Here is a 23892-nt window from a genome sequence, read left to right on the forward strand (position 1 = left end):
ATAAGTATATATGTATACACATGTGCATGCATGTGAATACATATGTGTGTATGTGTGTATATTTATGTACATGTATAAGTATATATGTATACACACATGCATGCATGTGAATACATAGACACTATTCATGTATATTGTATATGTGTGCATAAATGTATATTACATATATATATATATATATATATACACACATCAAGTATCTTAGAGACATGTACTGAATGGTGTAAAGACAATTTCCTTACCTGAAAAACAGAGATTGAATCAGTCACTACACATTAAAATGAACATTCTTTTCCAACTTAACAATTCCAGTCAGTTCATAAGATACATGTATACACTCTTACCATGTGAATTACTTTTATTCCTAAAATGCTGACAGCTCTGAAATAGCTATGAAAATTGCCTCACAGGGAACTCTTGAAAATGATGTTTACAAGTTTAATAATACTATCTGGTTTCTCACCTTGATAAGTATGTGTTTCCGGTTCACCGCTTAATTGTAGTAATCCATTTATGAGACAGAACCACATTACCCTCTAGCACTGAGACTATTCCAAGCCTGGTCTTGGTGCAGGGCTCCTGTGTGGAATTAAAAGGAGAGGTTTTGAAATGAGCAGATTTAGATTGACAATGGAAAAAAAAGATCTAGTTTCACATCCCAGTTGGAGCCTACCAAGTGGCCTGCCATTGACAGCTACTTAAGCTTTATACATTTTTGTTTCCTCATCTACAAAATGGAGATAAGAGCATGACAGACTTTATAAGTTTTATCTTTATAATAAAAGGTTGCATGCCACATGCATAGTTTTGTATGATTTTTTTTATAGCATCCGCTCTTGGCTGATGAGAGTTGTTTAGTCTGAATCAATAAGACCTTTACTCAACTGCTGGGAAACTTGAGTTTCAGCTTTGTGCTGTGCTGTGTAGGTAGAATATCTATCTGTCTCTTAGCTCTTCTGTCTGTGAAACTAGACTATGTTCACTCGGATCTACCTACTTCACAGGGATGTTAGAACAGCCAACAAATGAGGAGGAAAATACTTTGAACTGTTGAAATAAAAGGTGTCATCAGAATCAAATAGAGTTCTGCAGACATTCTAAACTCAATTTAAAACAAATGTGATGTGCATTTATTATATGAATATAGGCCTTGGTGGGTTTATGCATTGTGATGACCCAAAGTTATCAAAATCCATAGCTGTGACAAGTGTCCAGAAGCCTTGCTTATCCGAACAGGACAAATTACACTGAGCAAATAAATTCCCTGAGTTGATGATAAGTCCTCTAGTGTTATTCTGAAGAGACATAGCCCCTGTGACAGAATTGCAAATGTTCCTTTGAAGGTAACTGTTGTATTTCAACATACATGCCCAAGGAACTGAAAGAAGTAAAACTTTTAAGTGTACAAGAATCTAAAATTAACTATGTGAAATATAAGAAATTGTACATACAAGTCTGTAAAACACTCACAGAATGTCAAAGACCTGAAGGCCTTAGAGAATACTTTTTCTTGTTTGGCTATGCAGGAATTGTTGGTGTTTAAAAGAAAAACAGTGGTTTGTTGTTTTTTGATAAGTCAGTATTCAATATAGATTTGTGTCATAGGTGATATTTTGACTTCTTCTTCATTTCGTTGCTACAGTATAATAAAATTAGTACCAGGGAATGAGTACTTGCAAGAGGAAAGGTGGAGGTCAAAGGGAGAAGAGTAGATGAATGAAGGGGCAAGGGAGAGAATGCAGTCAAGAATTTATTGTATATACCACAAAATTAAGAAAAATAAGGGAAGCGGTGGGCTGAAGCAGGGGTGAAAAATGTTGAAGGGCTGACACAGATGCGTTGGCTATATAAACTTTTGTTAAATGGCAAAAAAGTCAATACATACCCTAAAATATTATGAAAAGCAAGGGAAGGAGTGGCTTGGGAAGGATGGGTAAGAATACTGAAAGGAGTGACATTGATTAAGATACGCTACATTCCTATACTGCTATGTTGAATGGCAACTCCTTTGTACAACTACGTATAGATAATTAAAATATTCAAAAAGTAAAGAAGAGAGAGGGGAAAGGTGGGAAGGGCAGGGATGGATGATAATGCTGAAAGGGTGATATTGATCAAGATACATTGCAACAGGCCCAAAGAAACATAGGTCCCATGGTTTCCCTTATTTGCAATAACTAGTATATGGCTGAGACAAGCAGAAACAGTCAGATAAGTTGATGTTAGGTGTAATGAACCCCAAGATAAGGACTCAAATGGTTTTTCTTTCTTGCTATTGTTTTTAACGTATTTATAGGATATTTCTTTGCTGCTTTGTATGTCCCTCCCCTACGGTATAACCCCTGCTTTCACTGTATTTGATGTTGGTATAATTTGTGGAGGGGAAGGGGGGAAAGACAATTGTTTAACTAGGGATACAGGTGGACCCATTGCAACAATGAGATGTACAAAATGTTATGTCGAAAAACGAATTTACAACTTTGGCACGGGGGTAAAGGGGAAGGGAAGACAGTGGTGGGGGAGATGGGAAGGGATGGGAAGGGGAAACAAAGGAGGAGGCAACAATGCTTGATAAGAAATATACTCATAACCTTGCTCATGTAATTGTAACCCCTATGTATGGTATTTTCACAATAAAAAAAAATGAAATGAATTACAAAGAAAGAAAAAAATAAACTGTTTCATTAAATGGTACAACTACTTAAAACTAATAATAAATGTAGAATAAAAGAAAAAGAAAGCACCCTAAAAATAAAATATAGTAATACAGCCAACTGTTGAATCTGAAAGATCTAAAATAGAACTCTAGTCATGTTTCTAGGATGAAATGCAATTTTATCATTTAAACATCAATTAGGTCAGGTGAAATTATAACATAGAACCAGAAACAAATTATTCCATCTTGCTGAGTATAAATGCCTCACACTTATAATCCTATCTACTCAGGAGGTTAAGATCTAAGTATTGCAGTTCAAAATCAGTCTGGGCAAGAAAGTCTCTGAGACTCTTATCGCCAATTAAGAAGCAAAAAAATAAATAAAAAAGCAGAAAACAGAGCAGATCTGTGGCTCAAATGGTAGAGGTCTAGTGTGAACAAAAAAGCTCAAGGACAGAGGGCTCAGGCCTTGAGTTCAAATTCAAGAATGGCAAAAACAAACACAAATGTTTATATCTTGTTAAAGTACATAATATATTTTTTTCAAATTTTAGGTGTAAATAATACTCAATTGTGAAACAGACTAAAGTCAAAGAAAGACAAAACTATTTGAAAATGACGGGTGCTGCTGGCTCACGCTTGTAATCCTAGATACTCAGGAGGCTGAGATCTGAAGACCATGGTTTAAAGCCAGCCTGGGCAGGAAAGTCTGTGAGACTCTTATCTCCAACAAACCACCAGAAAAACAGAAGTGACACTGTGGCTCAAGTGGTGAACAGCTCACCTTGAGCTGAAAAGCTCAGGGACAGTGCCCAAGGCAGAGTTCAAACCCCATAATGGACACACACACACACACACACACAATTGAAAATGATTGCTATGGCTAGCCTATAGCATGACCAAGACTGACCAAATCAGAGATCTAAGTTGGAGCCTCTTCTATCAGGTAGAGTAACTTGGTTGCAAGACTAATATATTCACAGAATAACTGAAAAAAATAACTATTTTCTAAAGCAGTTGCTCAAATTTTCCTTCTCGTTATTATTTCAAAATTTGAACTCGGCTTCACTATTAACCTAAGACCTGAGGGATTTGAATGGTGGATCCTCAGACAGGTAGCCTCAGCTTTTGAATTCGTGGCTTGGAATTTTAATTTCTTATTTTGTGTGTGTGTATGCAGAAAAGTTAACAACATTCATTTCATGTGCTCCTTGAAGAAACATTGTCCAAATACTCAACCAAAACTGGTTTGTGTAAAGAGCAGCAGGGATACTTGAAATCTTTGTGCAAGATGAGATGTTGAGCATAAAGTATCTAAACGTCAAACACTTTCTTCTCCTTCTAGGACTGCACAAAAATTGAGAATTTTCATAATGTGATCACTGAAGGTATAAACTTGAGCTTTCTCATCCCCTTCATTTCAAACAATGGGAATTACACATGTGTTGTTACTTATCCAGAAAATGGACGCATCTTTCATCTTACTCGGACTCTGATTGTAAAGGTGGTAGGTAAGCAGAATTCATCATTTGCACATTCATACCCAAATGAACCAGTCTTGTTACGGCACTTTGTTTCTTGTATACAAGCATGTCAACTGTATGAGACCTCCACCAGCCCCATGGCCTCTAGCTATTCCATGTTCAATAACTGGTTGCCTGGTTTCATATGTGAATGAGTGAAGAAAAGACTGTTAGGGAAGACCCAGTGAATGATGTAAATAGAGTGTGTTAGCCAGGTATAATGGAACATGCTACCTTTCATCCCAACTTTGAGAGTCTGAGATAGGAAAATGGTGAGCTCAAGGCCAGCCTGGATTACATGTGAAGTTTAGGCCAGCTCAAGCTACATAGTGAGATGTTGAGCACTATACCCATCACTTGTTGTTTTCCAGTTTACATTCAAATAGTAAAGGTCCTTAGAAATGCTGCAATACAGAGAGGTATTTTTTTTCTTTCAACTATTACACAGAGCTGTAATCACATGGATGAGCTTCCAACATTCCTCAGGTCTACTTATGGGATGGCCTTGATACTCTTATTTAAATATCTGTGGATTTATTCATTTATTTATTACTTATTTGACCAGGTCTCAGAGTGGGCACAGAGCATTTTAAGGAGAAATATTTAGGTAACAATCACAACAAATGACTACAGAGTATAAATTGAAAATATCATGACTTATTTTTCAATTAGAATGACTTTACATCTACATCTACTCCCCAACACACACACACACACACACACATACACACACGGACTACACAGGAAAAGTATATAGTAGTTTAGTATAGTATAACGTATAGTATAAATATAGTAAGTATAGTAAGTCAATCTCATATAAGCTTTTAAAATCATGAACTTTGGTCAAACAATCCAAGTAATCTCTGCTTGAAACATGGGAAAGACTCAACGTGTTTTGTTTGTTTCTTGGCAGAGGAAAAAAAAACTTGCTTTTTTTGTACTTAACAACACTTCTGTCACCAAATTTGTGAATTTTCCATACTAAGCAATTCTCCATTTCTCTGCAAATACCATCTGTGTGTTGTACAGTTTAATTCATTTGGATACTAACCACCTGAAATGAACACAGACCCCACCAACTAAGGGCTCATTTCTATAAGACTGTCCCTACTCTTCCTTCAGATGCTATTTGCAAGCAACTGCCTGGTTGTCCATGCCCCTGCCCCTCTTTGTTTTCAAATCGCAGCTGCCCATCACTTCCTCCTCATTTACATTAGCTCCTAAAACTCAAGGAATCACCTTACTTACATTTACTAATTTCTTACAAGAACTTCAAGGGACCAGCATGTAAAGGCCAGGTGGAGAAGGATTGTAGATGATGGATCCTTGTTACATAACATTAAAGTACACTATCCACTGTGTCCTCATAGCTGGATGATATGTTTACCAACCCCAAAGCTCTTCACACCTCACTGTTCAGGATATTCATTGAAGTACAATCACCTAGTGATTCATTGAACCATTTATATCCGTGATTAATCTAGTCTCCTCCCTCTGATTTCACCTCCCTGAAAGAGATGGGTTGCGACTGAACATCCCAGACCTTCCATTATGCCTTGATCTTTCTGATTCAAATCCAGAAGACTTCACTCTGAAGTCATCTAGGGAGCCACAACCAATATTCATCTGGTTATCATGTAAAGAGACATTCTTAACTCTTTCAGTTTCTAGGGTCTTAGAAACGCTTGGGTCAGACACTGGGGGCTTAGACAAAAGATGTTCATATTACCCATGATAGTCAGGAAATTAAAGGCGATTTCAGGAGGTCTGTGTCAGCTCTTAGTTAAAGAAGCCAAAATGGTTTTTACATTATGTGACCCTTTGCTTGTTAATGAATAAAGTGTAGTGAGTGAGTATAGTTTAGAATATGATCTTTCTCAAGAGTTGACAGATTGTGCCTGGAAGTTGGGCAAGGCTTCTCAGGAGATTGTTTTTAATGTCACTTTCTTTTTTTGTTTGTTTTTCAATCTTCTACCACAGGCTCTCCAAAAGATGCAGTGCCTCCTCAGATCTATTCGCCCAATGATCGTGTGGTATATGAGAAAGAACCAGGTAATTATAACTGTGCATCTAAATTTCAATTAGATTATCTTAAATACAAAAAAATTCAATGTCAGTTAAGTCAGTACAGTACAGTAAATGCAGTCACACACACACACAAACACACACACATACACATATACACACGCACATACAAATTTAAGCTGAAATGTCAGAAACCAAGGCATCTGGGGATCATCTACATCATCCATCTTGAGGGCAACTAAAGGAGCCTCTGCTTTGCGCAGAACCTTCTCAGTTTTTCCTCTGCTGGTTAGTGATTGCTTTACAAAAGGCTTTGGTTTATTGGAGCTGCAACATGAGCACAAGACAGACTCTAAACTTCTGATCTGCTGTGCAAAAGCAAAGGGTGGGATAGGAGGCAAGGCTGTATCGTGGATAGAAATAGATAAAGCCAATGCACCTGGATTCAGAGCACTTACAAATGCTAGTGTGCCTTTTTTGTTTCAAGCTAAACCAAAATCATTTATAACTGATCAAATAGCAGGTCACTTAGTGATTTTTTTTACTCAAGCCTCCCAAAATTAATTGAATAGAACACTGTAGAAAAATGTAAAATTTCCTACTCATATCATTTACAATAAAGCCATTCCAGGCACAACAAGAGATGTAAAAGAAATTTGTCTTAACATAGAGCTCTGTTTTCTGTTTCCTTTCTGTTGTCAGTTGTGGGGCTTGGACTCAGGGCCTGGGTACTGTTCCTGAGCTTGTTCACTCAAGGCTAGGATTGTACCACCTTGACATACAGCACCACTTCCAGTTTTCCAATGGAGCTAAGAGTTTCATGGACTTTCATGCCCTGTCTGGCTTTAAGTTTTGCTCTTCATATCTCAGCCTCCTGAGTAGCTAGGATTACAGGTGTGAGCCACTGGTGATCAGAGACATCTGTTTCAAGTGGTCAACATAGGTAGAGAATGACCATCAAAAAGAAAACATGTAGATCATTTTTCAAATATGATTTGCCTAGCAACAAGTAGTGAACACAGGAAGGGGGTTCTGCCAACCCAGGTCAAATTGCCTAGGATTAGCTCTGATTTTACAATATAAATATAAAAGTTCTCCCCACTGTCAGTAACCTTGCTAATCACAGAAATATGTCCAATCTACTTATACTTCAAAATATTCCTGAATTTGTGTTTATTTCATTATCTTTAATGAAATATTGCTATAGAAACCTGGAGGGAAAGGCCAAAGTGCCATGCATTGGAATGGAATTTAACCACTAGTTAGATAAAACCTACGCTTAAATCAGAAGGACAACAGAATTTGTCCTCCAAAATTAAACATGTCTGGGGAGCAAACACAGTCAATATTAATAGCTAACCAGGAAACAGGCACAAAACAAAATTGTTCTGGGCAAACTGGGATAGAAGGTTCAGTCTAGGTCAATTTCTTAGCTACTACTTATTAATAATTTGACCTAGAAATGTTCGCTACTATCCAGAAGCTTGAGGTTTTGCCTCTGTGGAACATGAATTTTAAAAGCACCTCATCCTGTTTGATTAAAATTAAATGAGAATATTAATAGGTATCAATATTTAGCACCATTGCTTGTACAAAGTTCTGAGTGAGTGTGTTGGGTTGCTCTCGTTGCTGTTGGCTCTGTGTGAAGGTCTCCCTTACTGCATTATCCATCTCTAAAGAGCAGCTAAAATTTCTATTTACAAACTATGTCCTTTTCTTAATTTTTCATTTAGGACTTTTAGATTTCTTGTGTGCGTGCATGTGTGTGTGCATGTGCATATGTGTGTGTGTGTGTGTGTGTGTGTGTGTACGCACACGTGTGCATATCCTAGGGCTAGAACTCAGTGTCTGGGCACTGAACTTCAGCTCATTTGATCAAGGCTAGCACTCAACTATTTGATCCACAACTCAAATTTAGCATTTTTGATGGTCGTTTGAAGATGAGTCTCAAGGACATTTCTGCCAGTGGCTGGCTCTGAACTGTGATCCTCAGATTTTGAGATGCTACAATTATAGTTATAAGCTACAGGCCCCTGGTAATTCTTTAATATATATATGTGTATGTGTGTGTGTATATATATGTATACACACACATATGCATCTGTTAATTGTATAAAGAGTATTTCATTGTGACATGCTCATACAAACATAAAATATATCCTGGTCAAACAGTCTCTTAAAATTCTCCATTCTCCCTGAAGTCCTTAAAAAATAAGTTCTATTGTGCTATTTTCATAAATGTACTTAAAATATTTAACCATATCCACTCTCATTCAACCTTCTACATTGGGTCTTCCAATACCTACTGGTGCCCATCCTCCAACAGAGCCTGTTTTACTTTCACTGATTGATTGTTTTTTTTCCACTTTTTTTTTGTCAGTCATGGGGCCTGAACTCTGGGCCTGGGCACTGTCCCTCAGCTCTTCAGGTCAAAGCTAGTGCTTTACCACTTCAGCCACAGCACCACTTCTGGTTTTTTCTGCTTATGTGGTATTGAGGAATCGAACCCAGGGCCTGATGCATGCAACACAAGCACTCTACCATTGAGCCACCTTCCCAGCCTGTTTTTTTTTCACTTTTTAAAAAACTGTATCTTAATTGTACAAAAGGGGTGATGCTATGGTATTTTACATGTGGGTATAATTTAACCAGGTTAACCTCTTCTCTTTCTCTTTTTCCTATCTCCTAACATCTTATCATTTAACAGATTTCAGTGAGATTCCTAATTGCCATCTTCATACATCAACACAATGTATCCCAGTATTACTCATCTTACTTAATTCTCTTTTCTGCTCCTTACTGTCCCTGTCTCCCAAACACTTCTTTGGTTCATTAATTCATTCATTCATTCATTCATGTTCTCTCCATATACACATGCATACACACACTCACACATACAAGCCTGAACATCTATATTTTAGGTCTATATTCCTCAAATGAGAGAAATCATGTGATAGTTGGATTTTTGAACCTGGTTTGTCTCATTCAATCTCATGATTTCAAATTCCATCCATTTTTCTGCAAATGACATTTTATGTTTTTCGTTCTGTCTACCAATGTTTCATGCTATTTCCATACCATATATCCTTTTTTATTGTTTCTTTTGAATAGTGTAGTAGAAGGGTTTTGATTTAGCTTGTTAGTTTATGTGTACAATGCCTTTTAATCAGTGTCATCCCTTCCATGACTCTGACCACGTGATTCAGTCTCTCTGAACCTGGCTTACTCCATTCAACATGATTTTTTCTAGATCCATTCCTTTCCTTCAAATGACTTGATATTATTCTTCTCAATGCATGAATACAATTCTATTGTGTATATATACACACCATTTTCTTGACCCCTTCACCAATGGTAGGGCATCTGGGATATTTCTGTGATTTGACTATTGTGAATAGCGGTACAACAAGTAGGAGTTTTCCTTGTATCTTAACTTACAATCTTTTGGATAAATGCCCCCAAATGGTTGCTGGATTATAGGATAATCCTATAATCCAGCAATACTATTCTTGGGTATATATAAAGTGGTTGCACTAGTAATGTGTTACAAAAGCTTGTTTCAAGATGAAGGTGCCTAGCTATTTCTCTGAGTAATATCATTATTGCATTTTCTTAGGCCAAACCCACAAGATGGGGGATATTTCTTCAGCCACAAGGAGTGGCTGCAGAAATGTTTAATCAATATCTTCTAAAATATTGGTCAAATATATTTATATTGACTAACATGGAACAAAACTTGACATTTTAGAGCATATGGACTATATTAAAATTGGTCATTCTAACAATTTCATGTAAAATTGTTGGCCTTTTTTTCTTCACTTTATTGTTTTGTGTATTTTGTTGTGGAATGAACTATGGCACACATTGTCTTTTGGTAGGTAACTAGGGCAATAGACCAATATATACATATGAAATGTGTTTCATTCAATGTAACGTTTCATTCAATATAAACACATGAAAGTTAAAAGTTGGTGTGTTAACTTCATCTTGTTTATTTTTTTTTGGTTTGCTATTAGGAGAGGAGCTGTTGATCCCCTGTCAAGTCTATTTTAGTTTTATAAAGGACTCCCACAATGAGATTTGGTGGACCATCGATGGGAAAAAGCCTGATGACGTCACTATTGACATAACCATCAATGAAAGGTATTGCATGAGCATGTGCATGCCAGGGGGACTATACTTTCTTCCTCAGGTTAATGTCCTTTGATGAGTATTAACCAATGAGTATCACAAATTGAATTTAGTGTAAGGCTTTGAGTTTAAACCTTTATACTGATGCAATATGGTACAAACAAATAATTAATGAAGGCAATATAGTAGTTTGGACCTATTAATTCTACATACTTAGGAGACTGAGATCATAACTGGATGCCAGCTGAACAAAAGTTTGCTAGACCCCTTCTCAGCCAACAAATGGGTATCGAAGCCCTTGTCTGTCATCCCAGGTATGTGGGCAACTGAAAAAGTGATGCTCATGATTACAGATCAGTGTGGGGGTGGGGTTGTACATGAGGCTTCATCTCAACAGAAGAGGTAGGATATGGGGTGGTAGGAATCTATCATCACAGCTATAGTAGTAATTGTAAAATTGGAGAATCATGGTCCAGTTATAGACTAGAAGAAAGTGAGATCCTATTTTAAATAACCAGTGCAAAATTAGCTGAAGGCATGGCTTGGAAACAGAATACCTGTCCTGTGTACAAATTACAATACTATTCCCCCTAAAAAAAGAGTTGAATGAAAAAGGTAATATTCATCAGTTGACCCACAGGAAATGTAACATATTCTTTTAAACCCAGCAAGTCTTTTCATATGTTGCTAATGTTCACTTGGAAGTAGATGGAATATGTATCCTACAAGAATGAAAAGGCTACAATGTAAGGTTAGACTGGGATACATGGAACTGGTTGTTTTCTCTTTCCCAGTCCTTCAGTATATGCCTCTGTGTTTGATAATTATGGCTAGTTCTTTTATGGATGTAAATATTCATTTCCTCTTGTCTTCCTTCTAAAATATTTGATCATTTTTCTTACAATATTGGTCAAATACATCAATGTTCACTAAAATTTATTTTAAAAATGTATGGGAAATAACATAAGCTCACTATTAAAGTAATTACATGGTTATTCTGTGCTTAAATCAGCCTGATTTTGTAGGGAAGCTGATGAAGTAGAAAGAATGGGTGTTGCAAGACAGATGATTTCTCTGTAAATGAAGTATACAAGGCCAAAGGACAACTAGCTCACTGCTGCAGTGAATGTAATCAACAACGATGAACTCTTTGACTGTTTTATCACCCATGTGCAAATAGGCTTAATGCTACTTGAAGTCAAAAGGCACTTCTTTCCTGAGTTCAGGCATTTTTGCAGAAATTATAAAATGTCTACTTCGGGTAGATTTTATAGGCATAATAATGAAAGAACAGACATTTGAATATAATGTGATAAATTCAGTGACTAGGAAGGATTGGATGTTACAGGAGTAATTAATAAGGGACTCAGTCAAATTTTGAAATTAAGCAATACTTTTCAGATGATGTAGCACAAAGATCAAGATTTGAAGGATGAGTAGAAATTGGGTGGATAAAGGAATATGGAAAGATTGTTTCTGGTAAATGAAGCATTAAAAGCAAAGGCCTGGAGATTAGAGAAACAGAGCATATTGAAGATACAAAAGGAGTGCTCTGAAATTGAAATTATTATTATTATTACTGTTATTACTACCATTGCCTAATGGATTGATAAAAGACATGACTGGAAACTCCAAGAAGAGTTATTAGTATTTCAGAAATTCTGAATTCATAATGATAATTATGAATGAACAAGAAGGAAATTGGGTTGTTTTCCCCTTGCTGTGATCGAAACACATTCTCAGTTCAAGAGAATGAGAGAGTTAAGCTGAGGGTAGACCAATGAGAGTCTTTAACCAAATTTTCATAAATAACAGTAACCTTGGTCCCAAGGAGAACATGGGCAGTGTTCAACTAACTATATGTGAGAAAGGTCTTTTTCTCTTTGGGTAATGTGGTTCAAATAATAGCAAATCTTAATCTTAAACCTAAAACATGTGATTTTTGTCTCACTGAAGTTTGGATGTATTTCTTTTCATGAAGTTTTCTTGCTTCAAGCAGCCTCTTCTCTTTCTATATTAGAATTTAACTGTGGAAATTTCAGCCTCTTAGCCAAAATATTCTGCCTGTGTTCAGAATCTAAGATTTTGTAATCACTGGAGGTCAGCAATCATTACTGTGGGATGGTACTAATAGCCTACATGAGTATTTCCTAAGCCATCTTCTAATGCGTATGCATTAAACCATTCAGTCCTCAGAATTTTTCATAAATTAATGCATGTATTATATACTGTATGAGCATTACCATTTTCTTCTTTTACAAAACAGGAATGAAGATATGAAAATATTAGTTATTTTGCTCAAAGTACATAGTAGTAAGTGTTAAAAACCTGGACCCAAATTCAAATGGGTCTGGTCCCAGAAGATTCTTTCCATACTGGTTCAGCATCCAGCCTTAGAGGGGGCATGTTGCTATGCAGATAAAGCTGTAAGAGAAGCCAGTATTGAGATTCTAGCTGGCAATAAGATAGTGTGGAGAGTTGATGGAAATGAGAGTTACCACCAAGCTTTGCTTCTATTCTAAACCACTACATTACAGGCAACCCTGCTTATCATCATCCTGTCCATCTGCTCTCCCCTGGGTACCCTGCTTACTCGTGTGATACACACAGGGCATGGCCTTGAGTCTCACTGATACTTTGATTTTCTTTTTTGGTACTTAGTGTAAGTTATTCTAAAACAGAAGATGAAACAAGAACTCAGATTTTGAGCATCAAGAAAGTTACTCTTGAGGATCTCAAGCGCAACTATGTCTGTCACGCAAGAAATGCCAAAGGAGAAGTTGACAGAGCAGCCAAGGTGAAGCAGAAAGGTAATGGATGTGCTCAGCAGATGAATCTGTGAACCCCAAATGTGACCTTGTGGTTACATGTGGCAAATAGGAAAACAAAAAATTGAGAAGAGAGTTCCTGAACTTTGGCACAACAACCATGGCACATAATAATGAGTCCAAGATAAATGAAAAATCTTCAGAACAGATTTCAATCTATGTAAAGATGCACTAAATACAATTTCTGATAGTACTGGTAGCTTAGTGCTCAAATTTTACTGAAATTTACATGATTATAGTAGCATAATTTTACATCTGTATAACCATGAAAATTTAAAAATAAAGGGATATGACAAAACTCTCAGAATCATATATTATTGGTGAATTACAAAGGAGCTTTTACAAATCATTGACAGCACAGTTCAAGAATCCTAAAAATGACCATATCATATGACCTAATGCTTTTGGAATTTTTCCTTCCTACATAGCAGAAATAGAATTATGTATTTGTAACTATTCTTAGAAGAACTGATAATAATGCAATATAAATAGAAACTGTCTAATTGTTTGCAAGAAGTTAAGTGGATCATAAGAATACGTATTCCCAGAAAAAGATAAAAAATTTAAATTATCACTTTAAACCAGATCTATCAATACTCATGCCATTTTATATCTTTCAGTCTGTTTTTAAATTCATTTTAGTATTTCATTATCTTTAAATAATTGTATAGTGACAAAGTGGTTTATGAATTCAATGTGTCTTGATCAATATAACTTTCAACATTCTTACCCATCCCTCCCAAACTATCCCTTTCCTCACTCAGATAGTTTTACAATGTACCACTGACCACAAGTGCTAAAATTATTTGAGATGTGATCTGAAATCTTCAATGAATTATATGTTAACATGACTAGATTTTTCTACAATAAATAAAATTTATCAAGTGCTCTTGTGTGAGCTATTGCTCCGGGAACAGATTAAGATTCACTGTGGTTTTCTCCCCTAGAACAGAATCCCAGATAATCTCTTTGACAAGTAATGGTATCATCCTATATGACCTGATTAGTGTGCTCCAAAAGATCCTGGATCCCAGTGTACTCTAGAGCTTATTTGTGTTTAAAGTTGAAAAACCTCCCTCAAGATTTTCATGTTTTCCATGGGGCCTAAATCCATTTTGTAAAGTTGATGACCAAGAAGTCTGTACCCAAGCTTTTCCTTACATAAAAATGAGAGAGAAAGGATCTAGCCTTAAAGTATCTATCACTCTGGAGAAGTGACAGTGGGTCTGTTCAGGATAAGCCATTACTTCTCTCCCCAGGGAAGCCTGAGTACATGCTGTTAGGTCCCTTTCACTGTTAATTCTTGACGTTAGCCCTGTGAAGGATCATTATGGCACCTCCAAGCATTATTTGTACTATAGATTTGGCCTGTCAGCACCCTGTGCATCCTAACTCTATGACCATGGGAACGTCTATAAATCTCTCTGGGTCTCAATTACTTCATCTTCATTAGGCAAAAATAACATCAATGTCTCATTAGCTAAGTGGTCAGAACAGATGCAGTTATAAATACATATGATATCAAATGCTAAAAAAAGTTAGTTCTTATTATTTTTACAAGGATTTTATCAGTGGATATTATTTGACAAGCACATTAAGAGTCAAAATAATGATGATCTAAGTCAACAAAATCAAGCTGATTTACTTCAAGATCTCTTAGAGTCATTAATAAATGATATTTCATAACTGCATCTTCAGAGGGTTGGATTGTTGTAGGTGGAATGTTTTCAAATATATTTGACTTCTAATTTCTTAAGGGTGTTCTGCAGTCTGTTCTGTTAATACATTTATCTTGTTTTAGTTTAATAAGACTTTATCTTGTTTAACACAGTGTTAAATATGTTACAGCTACATGTCCTCCATTTTGTTCTCCAGAAAATTTTTCTAGGCAATATATATTTCTCAATTTCTACACAAAAGCTGCCAAAATTTTGGTTGGTACTGTATTAATTTAACAGATAATTTGGGGGCAACTGAAGAAATAACAATATTGAGATTCGCTGAATCTCACTGATCTTTTCTGCTCATGGCTAGTGCTCAACTACTTGAGCAATAGGATTTGTCTGTCTGGACTTTCCTTGAACTGGGATCCTTAGATCTTAGCTTTCTGAGTAGCTAGAATTACTGGTATAAGCTACCAGTTGCTGGCTTAGTAACTTCTTGAAGTATTTGAGCATATAAGTCTTGAACACATAGTAGACAAATTTATTCTTTGAATTAACATTTTTATTTTGGTAATTATCCATTGATAAACATAAAAGTGCAATTAATTGATTTTTGTGTATTGACCTGATATTTTGACCATACTAAATATAGTAATTAAATCAATGTAATAAAGTGTGTTTTTTGTTTTGTTTTGCTTTCTGTTTTGGATTGCTAAAATATATCTATATGCTTGAACTTGTCATCATAAGTGAATAGATCTTTATTTCTTCTTTTCCTAGTTTTATACCATTGATTATTTTTACTTCCTTTTGGCCTATGGTATAATGATCAATAGAAGTTACTACAACTGCTGTTTTGAATTGTTCCTAAATTTGAAGGGCAAGCATTCAGTTTGTATATAAGTAAGATGTTGTTTATAGGCTTTTCTGTAGATGAATTATATTTGCTGTGCTGAACCTTCTCTCTCCTCTTTGCCTCCTTTCCTCCTCCTTCATTTTCATCCTTTCTCCTTCTCTTCTTCCTTCCCTTCCTCCCATCCTCCCTCCCCCCTTCTTCTCTCCTTTCCTTTTCCTTGTATTGAGTATGTTTTGTTGAATTCTTACTTCAGTATATTGAGAAAGCCTTGGCTTTTTCTTTTTCTCATCTGTCCTTGTGATGATTTATAGTAATTGTTTTAAAATGCTTATCCAATCGTGCATTCCTACACTAACCCTCCATACCATCATAATGTATTGACATAAAAAGTCAATATAAAAACTACTGCCAGACTGGATTTGCTAATACTGTGTTACAGACTTCTGCTCACTTTAAGGGTTTTTCTCAGACCTTTCAATGTAAAGGATTCTGATTTATCATTTTCTTTTACTGTCAATTTTTGACTAATGGCAGAGTTGTGCAAGCCTCATGAAAAGAGTTATTTTGCTCTAATCTGAAAGACTTGCAAAATTAATATTTATTTCTGGGTCAGATCTTCATAAAACTACTTATTTAACTATCTAGACTTGGTATTTTCTTTATTAGAGAGCTTTCAATTATATATTAAGTTTCTTCAGAGGTTTTTCAGATTTTCCATTTCTTTGTACAAGTTTTGGGAATCTTTTCTTCTAGGATTAAAAACATATTATGAAGGTGATGTACAAAAGCATACAGTTACATGATTCAGGTAATGAATGAGTAGATTTCCTTTTGAACAGTGTCATCCCCTCCCTCCTTCTCTCCAAATTTTTCCTCTCATGAATTTCATCCCTCCCCCCCATAATTGTACAGTGCATTTCCAACAAAGTGGCTGGTGAGTTTCACTGCTGAATTGGTTCATCCTCTGTTCCACCATTTCTGTGTTTCCCTTCCCCTCCCCAAATCAGATAAACTTACATACAAGACAAAGGGCACACAAATTTAAAACAATGACAGAAAGGAATTAACCAAAGGAGAACGAAGAGAACTGCACACAGAATAATAAAAAGAAAAACTTTTCTCTGCCATTTCTTGGAGTTCATTTTGATAAGCATCATTTTATATGATTTTATGTAAATAGTTGTTGAACCCTTGAAATCCTCTCCTAAGAATGTGTGAGTGTTCAGATTGCTGTTTAATTAATCATGTCCAGGTAATTATTTGCCTTTTACTTTCCATTGGGTTCCTTGTATATTTATAGGCACATTCTAGTTATTACAAGGGAAGGAAACCATGCAGCCAATGTTTCTTTGGGTCTGGCTTACTTTGTTTAGTATAATTTTTCCAAGTCTTCCCATTTCCTCACAAATGTGGCAATGTCATTCTTTCTGATGGAAGCATAAAATTCCATTGTGCATATATACTATATTTTTTTTGATCCATTCATCCACTGAGTGGCATCTGGGTTGATTCCATCTCTTGGCTATGGTAACCAATGCTGCAGTGAACATGGACATGCTGGTGGCTTTAGTGGTTAATTTGATACATACCCGAAGCGGGATTGTTGGGTCATAGGGAAGCTATATGTTTAATCTTTTGCAGAACCTCCATACTGCTTTCCAAAGTGGTTGACAAGTTTACATTCTCATCAAGGTAGTAGTGCTCCTTTTGGCTACATCCCTGCCAGCATCTGTTATTGTTAGTTTTCTTGATAATGGTCATTCTAACTGGGGTGAGGTGGAATCTCAGTGTTTTGATTTATATCTTTTATGGCCAGAGAAATGGAATATCATCATGTGACTATTGGCCATTCTTATTTCTTTTTTGGAGAAGTCTCTCTTTAAGTCTTTAGCCCATTTACTAATTGAGTTTTGTATCTTTGAGGATTTGTTTTGGGGAGGTTTAATTTATTGAGCTCTGTGTATATTTTAGATATGAGCCCCTTGTCTGATGCATAGCTAGTAAAAAAATTTTCCATTATGTGGACTATTTATCATGCTATGTCCTTTGCCATTCAGAACTCTTCAGTTTGATGGAATTCCATTTATCCAGTCTTTCTTTGATTTGTTGTGATTCTCAATCTTTACTTAGGAAGTTTCAACATGTGTCTAGGAATCCTACTCTTTCCTCTATCCTTTCCTGTAATATTTGCAAGGTCTCTGGTCTTACATTAAGGGTGTTGATCAATTTGGAGTTGATTCTGGTGCAGGGTGATATATAAAAATCTAACTTCAGTTTTCTACATGTATATAGCCAATTTTGCCAGGACCATTTGTTGAAGAGGCTGTCTTTGTTCCATGGTGTGTTTTGGGTTTTTTTGGATCCAGTCATGGGGCCTGAACTCTGGACCTGGGCACTGTTGCTCAGCTCTTCAGCTCAAGGCTAGCACTCTACCACTTGAGCCACAGCGCCACTTCCGGCTTTTTTATTTTTTCTGTTTATGTGGTGCTGAGAAATCGAACCCAGGGCCTCAGGCATGCAAGACAAGCACTCTACCACTGAGCCACCTTCCCAGCCCTCCATGGTGTGTTTTGAGCTCCCTTATCAAATATTAAGTTGTTATAAGTCTGTGGATTCATTTCTGGCTCTTCTATTTTATTCCATTGGTCCTTAGGCCTGTTCTGATGCCAATATCAAGCTTTTTTTTTTTTTTAATGAGTATGGTTTGTAATAGAGTTTGAAGCTTGGAATTGATATTCGTCCTGTGCTGTTTTTCCTGCTTAGGATTGTTTTTGCTAATGTGGGTCTTATATTATTCCATGTGAATTTTGGGGTTGTTTCTTCTATATCGCTGAAGAATGTTATTGGGATATTGATGGGTATTGCATTAAATTTGTAGATGCTTTTGGGCAGTACTGCCATTTTCACAATGTTAATCCTTCCAATCCAGGAACATGGGAAGTTTCTCCACTTCTTTTAATCTGCTTTAACTTCCTTTTTAAGGTTTTTAAAGTTTACATCATTGAGGTCCTTTACCTCTTTGGTTAATTCTTAGGTATGTTATTTTTTTGAGGCTATTAAAAAAGGAGTTGCTTTCTTAATTTCAGCATTACTCTTCTCATTATTGGCTTACAGAAAAGCTACTGATTTTTGTGGGTTAATTTTATACCATGTTACTTTGCCAGAGCTTCAGATCAACTCAAGTAACTTGTAAGAGGAATCTACATGGTTCTTTATGTCATCTGCAAAAAAGGGAGAATTTTACTTCTTTTCTTGTTTGAATCCCCTTCATGTTTGTCTCTTGCCTTATTGCTCTAACAAGGAATTCCAATACTATATTGAAGAGGAGTGGAGAGAGCAGACATCTTGTCTCTCTCTTGATTTTAGAGGAAATGGTTTTAACTTTTCCCCATTAAGTATAATGCTGGCTGTAGGTTGTCATACAGAGCTTTTATTTTATTGAGGAATTTTCCATGGATTCTTAGTTTCTCCAGAGCTTTCATCATAAAGGGGTATTGGATCTTGTCAAATGCTTTTTTTTTTTTTATTGAGATGATCATGTGGTTCTTGTCTTTGCTCCTGTTGATGTGTTGAATTACATTAATTGACTTACATATATTGTACCAGTTTTGCATCCGTGGAATGAATCCCATTTGAACATAGTGTATCGTATTTTGGGCTAGTTGTTCAATTTGGTTGGCCAGAAAGCTTTGCATAGATATTCATCAAAGAGATGGGTCTATAGTTCTTTTTCTTTGATGAGTCTTTGCTTTGTGTGTTAAAACAGGTAGGAAATGTCTGTTATCTGGCACCTACCATTTCTGCAGCACACTTTGGTGTGGGCAGTACTGCCACATATCTGGAATCAGTAGCCTACCCAGTTTCTAAGTTCCTTCTCTGAGCCCCACCTGAAATCACTCTCAGCTTTTACTACCTGTCCAGTTTTTTTTTTTTAATTTTGTTTTTGTTTTTTTCCAGTGGGCTTTTAGTGACTGTTGGTTTTGTAATTCCAAGGTTCTTGGTGGGGATTGCTCCCTGCTGAGGGGTGGTGCTGCCTCCTCCAGGCTGGTCCTTTTGTTTTCCAGCACAGGGGTCTGGGGGGCGGGAGGGAGAGGACTGCAAGGGGATCAGACTCCTTTGCCCTTTTCAAATGGGGCACCACTTCTCCAGCAAGTGTGTTCATCCAGGTGCTCCACTTTCCAGTATGGCTTTCTTCTGGAGTAGAGGTAGGGGTTCCTTTTCAGATATGGATGGAATGGGGGGATGTCTGTTGGGGGTACTCACACTTTCTGTTGATGCTTGGTCATAGGTTGACATAGGTCAGATTGACTTATCTTTCTGATGAATTGACTCTTCCATTAAAAAGCATTTGTGGTTTTTCTATATTATTCTGCATGTTATATTAATTTAACCTCTTCAGCATTCATCATTCAGTATTTTCATAGTATATTCTTCTCTATTCTTCATCGACTAGAGACTTTGTATTGAGTATATTGCCTATATATAACATTTTGTTGGGTCTTGGAATTTTTTTAAATGATAGTTTCTGTCTTTTAACTTTAATATTTAATCTACTGACCTTTAATATAATTATGTATTGCCTTTAATCCTTTTATCTTGCTATCTATTGTCTGCTTCATTTAGTCTGTATTTTTCTTTTTTCCTTTCTTCTTTCAGTTTATCATCACATTTTTCTTATTGGTTCTGCTTCTTTGGTATTTTTATTGTGTTATTCTTTTCTCTTCAATGCATAATGATTTTGAGATAGTTGTTTACCTTGAAGTAATTGCTATGATGTTGCAATTGCACACATTTCTTCCCTCTTTTACATTTTGATGTTATAATACATTTTAGTGTTCCATATATTATAAAGTACCACAATGTATTGTTATTATTTTTCTTTAAATAATTATCTTTTAATAAAGTTAACTGAGGGGAAATATTTTTTTATTTCTTTTCATACTTTCCATTTCTGGCACTGTATATTCTTGGTTGCATTTGCCAATGAACTCTCTGATACTTCTGGTAAATGCTCTCACCTTTGTTTAATTCAGGAACATCTTATTACTTTTTAATTTTTACATTTCAACCTTTACTAAAATAGTTTGCAAATGCTTGGAAGATTGAATTTCACTTTTCTAGATTTTTATCATTAAGTTTTGTTAATTTTGATCTCTCACGTATCTGTTCCTTTTTGTTTCCATCCAAAAATCCATTGTTGTTGTTTTTGTTTTTGTTGTTTACCAGTATCAGGATGTAAACTCCAGTTTCCCCATCTTGTTTGCTCTACCACTTGAGCCTCACCTCCAGCTGATTTGCTGATTACTTTTAGGAGAGTGTCAGATGGAGTTTCCTTTCTGGGCTGCAAAGCGTCACAATTGAGAAGTGATGGAAAGGGGAAAAAAGGAGGAGGCTACAATGCTTGATAAGAAATGTACTTGTCATCTTGCCCATGTAATTGTAACCCCTCTGTACAGTATTTTCACAATAATAAAAAAAAAGAATCACAATTGACTGGATCTCACCCACCTAAAGAGATAGGGCTACAGGAATAAACTACTGATTCCAGTCCATCTAACTTTCCTGATACCTTTTAAAGTAGTTGAAATGTTAATGCCTCAATATGTAACTATCTTATTATTGAGATTTTAGTGCTTATTCATAGTTCTCTTAGCTGGCTTTTAGGTAGAACTTGAACAAAGTAGACAATAGTGTAACTTAATGTATTATATGGTAACTTTTGAGAAATGCTTATATCTGCATAGCCTATATGTTTATACAGAATGATCACTACCACTGTTAGGAGTAACTCCCTGAGTTTTCCTTCATCACTTAAATCCTACTACCCACACCTCTCCCTCCCTTGGCAGTACAAATATTTTGCATTTCCTTTTCAGAATATATATTTATTTCTAGAACTTTACATAATACAGGGACCTATACAGATGTACTATTATATGTTTGCTTTTCATTTAGAAAATATTTTTGATATTCATCCACCCTGTTGTGTCTTTCATTCATTGGTTCCTTTGATTTGTTGAGTCATTCTTTTTGAGAGAACGTATACATTTTGCTTATTTATTCTCCAGGTAATAAACACTTATATTGTATCTATATTAGGGGTATTTTAAATAAAGCCTCTCAGAATGCTCTCATCCAAGCACTGTTTTATAAACTTTGTTTTTGCTACTCTTACATGAATACCAATAAGTGAATAATCTGGCTTAGCTTTTTCTATATCAGCAACTTCAGACCATTTCCCCCAAGTGCCTCTGTCATTCCACACTGCCACCTAAAGCACATGCACACCACCACGACTTGATGTTGTCATGTTTGGTGTAGTAGTATCTTTGTGCAATTTTCTTCCATTTCCCTAGTTATAAATACAGATCACTTATCCATGTGCATATTTAGTTATCTCCATGCTTTTGATGTGACTATTAAAATGATTTTTTCATTTTATTGATGTATTAGTATTTTTGTGTATGTGTTTGGGTACGCTGTGTGTGTATGAGAGAGAGAGAAGAAAGAGAGAGAGAGAGAAACTCAGTTTGAACTTAGATCCCGAATACCCTCCCTAAACTTTGTTGTTCAAAGCTAGTTCTATACCACTTCAGCCACACCTCCACTAATAGCTTTTTTTTTTCTTTTAATTAGTCATGGAGCTTGAACTCAGGGTTTGAGTGCTATCCCTGATCTTTTTTTTTTTTTTCTCAAGACTAGTTCTCTACTATTTTGAGCCATAGCGCCACTTCCAGTTTTCTGGTGGTTAATTGGAGATATGAGTCTCATGGACGTTTATGCCTAGGCTGGCTTTGAAACATATCCTCAGATTTCAGCCTCCTGAGTAGCTACAATTATAGGCATGAGGCACTGGCGGCTAGCCACTTCCAGTTTTTTAACTGGTTGATTGTAGAAGTGTCTTAAAGACTTTCCTGCCTGGGTTGGTTTCAAACTAAGATCCTTAGATCTTATCCTCCTGAGTAGTATTTGTGATCAAGCTTTTTGTCCATTTTTTAATTGGTTGTTTTGCAGGTTTTATTTCTGAATTGTAGAATTTCTTTTAAATAGCAGTGTTTTGGCAGATACTTGCCTTATAAATATATCTTCTCTCTGGGTCACATGTAAGTCTGTTTCTTTTGTGTTTTTTTTAATGTGAAAATATTCCTACATTTTATGAATTATATTATCATGTTTTTCTTTATTGAGTATTGTGTTCTGTATTTTAGGGAAACCTCAAAATATAAAGTGGTACTATTTGTTTAGATATTTGACCTACTTCTAAATATTATTTTTAATGAATAAATGGAATAGGAATTGAAGTTAATTTTCTTTTTTGTATAAATTTCCAGTGATTTCAACATGACTTGTTAGTCTGATGTTTTTATTAATTTTCACTGAATATATAATTTTAGGCTGAAACTTTTTTTCCTTTTTCTGTCAGTTAAAACGATTATTTAATTTAACATTTAAATTCAAATACCTTTTCTGTAGAACTAGACTGTACCTTCTTCTACAGAACAGTCTGACATTTCTAGTTATATTTAAAAATAAGATTTTTGAGCCTGAGTGATATGAACTTAGCTGTCTTCCACCCTTGTGCATGCTGTTAGAGTTGTTCAGTTTCTAGATACTTTTCCTTGCCTAACCTTATGAAATATCATGTTAGCCATATACAATGTTGTATTTGGCCAAAAAAACAACATGAACCCATACCAATTTCTTTAGTTTCATTTTTTTTACAAAATTCTCTTCACTCTGATGCACCAGCCTATAAATTCAATCCAGCACAATCATCCTGGAAAACTCTAATTTCTCTCTTCTTAGCTCAGTGCAATCGTTGTCTATTTTGGGCTTTCCTTTTAATGATCCACAACCCAACCATATATCTCCATGCAAAAAGCCAGAGTGATCATTGGATTCATCCATTCTGGATCTTATTTTCTCACAGACCATATTCCTAGGCTATAATTTGACGATTATGGAAGGAAGTCTAACATCCAGTATCAATTATTCCCCTAAGGAAAAAAAATGATGAAATCCAAAATACAGAAGTTTTAACATATTACAGTAGCTAAATCTAGTCAAGCCTGGAGTCAGTTCAGCAAATCACTTGCTTACCATCATTTACATGGATCATTTTCTCTGTAATTCTGGGAAATGATTATTACCACATTTTCAAAATTTACCCAGAAGCTCCAGCAACATAGCAGGAGAAACTCCAGTTCTA

At 35.8% G+C, this 23892-nt stretch overlaps 1 protein-coding gene across 2 annotated transcripts in view; it reads left to right on the forward strand.

Moving 5' to 3' along the window:
• Il1rap (interleukin 1 receptor accessory protein) overlaps positions 1–23892 on the forward strand; it is a 58261-nt gene that overhangs the window by 18710 nt on the left and 15659 nt on the right. For both annotated transcript variants that reach the window (XM_013019499.1, XM_013019500.1), the window contains exons 3-6: positions 4002–4167; positions 6160–6231; positions 10221–10347; positions 12997–13145. In XM_013019499.1, the coding sequence (XP_012874953.1) occupies positions 4002–4167; positions 6160–6231; positions 10221–10347; positions 12997–13145 (514 nt within the window). The remainder of the gene's footprint in view (positions 1–4001; positions 4168–6159; positions 6232–10220; positions 10348–12996; positions 13146–23892) is intronic.

The sequence above is a fragment of the Dipodomys ordii genome, unplaced genomic scaffold (assembly GCF_000151885.1).
Source record: "Dipodomys ordii isolate 6190 unplaced genomic scaffold, Dord_2.0 Scaffold45, whole genome shotgun sequence".
Lineage (NCBI taxonomy): Eukaryota > Metazoa > Chordata > Mammalia > Rodentia > Heteromyidae > Dipodomys > Dipodomys ordii.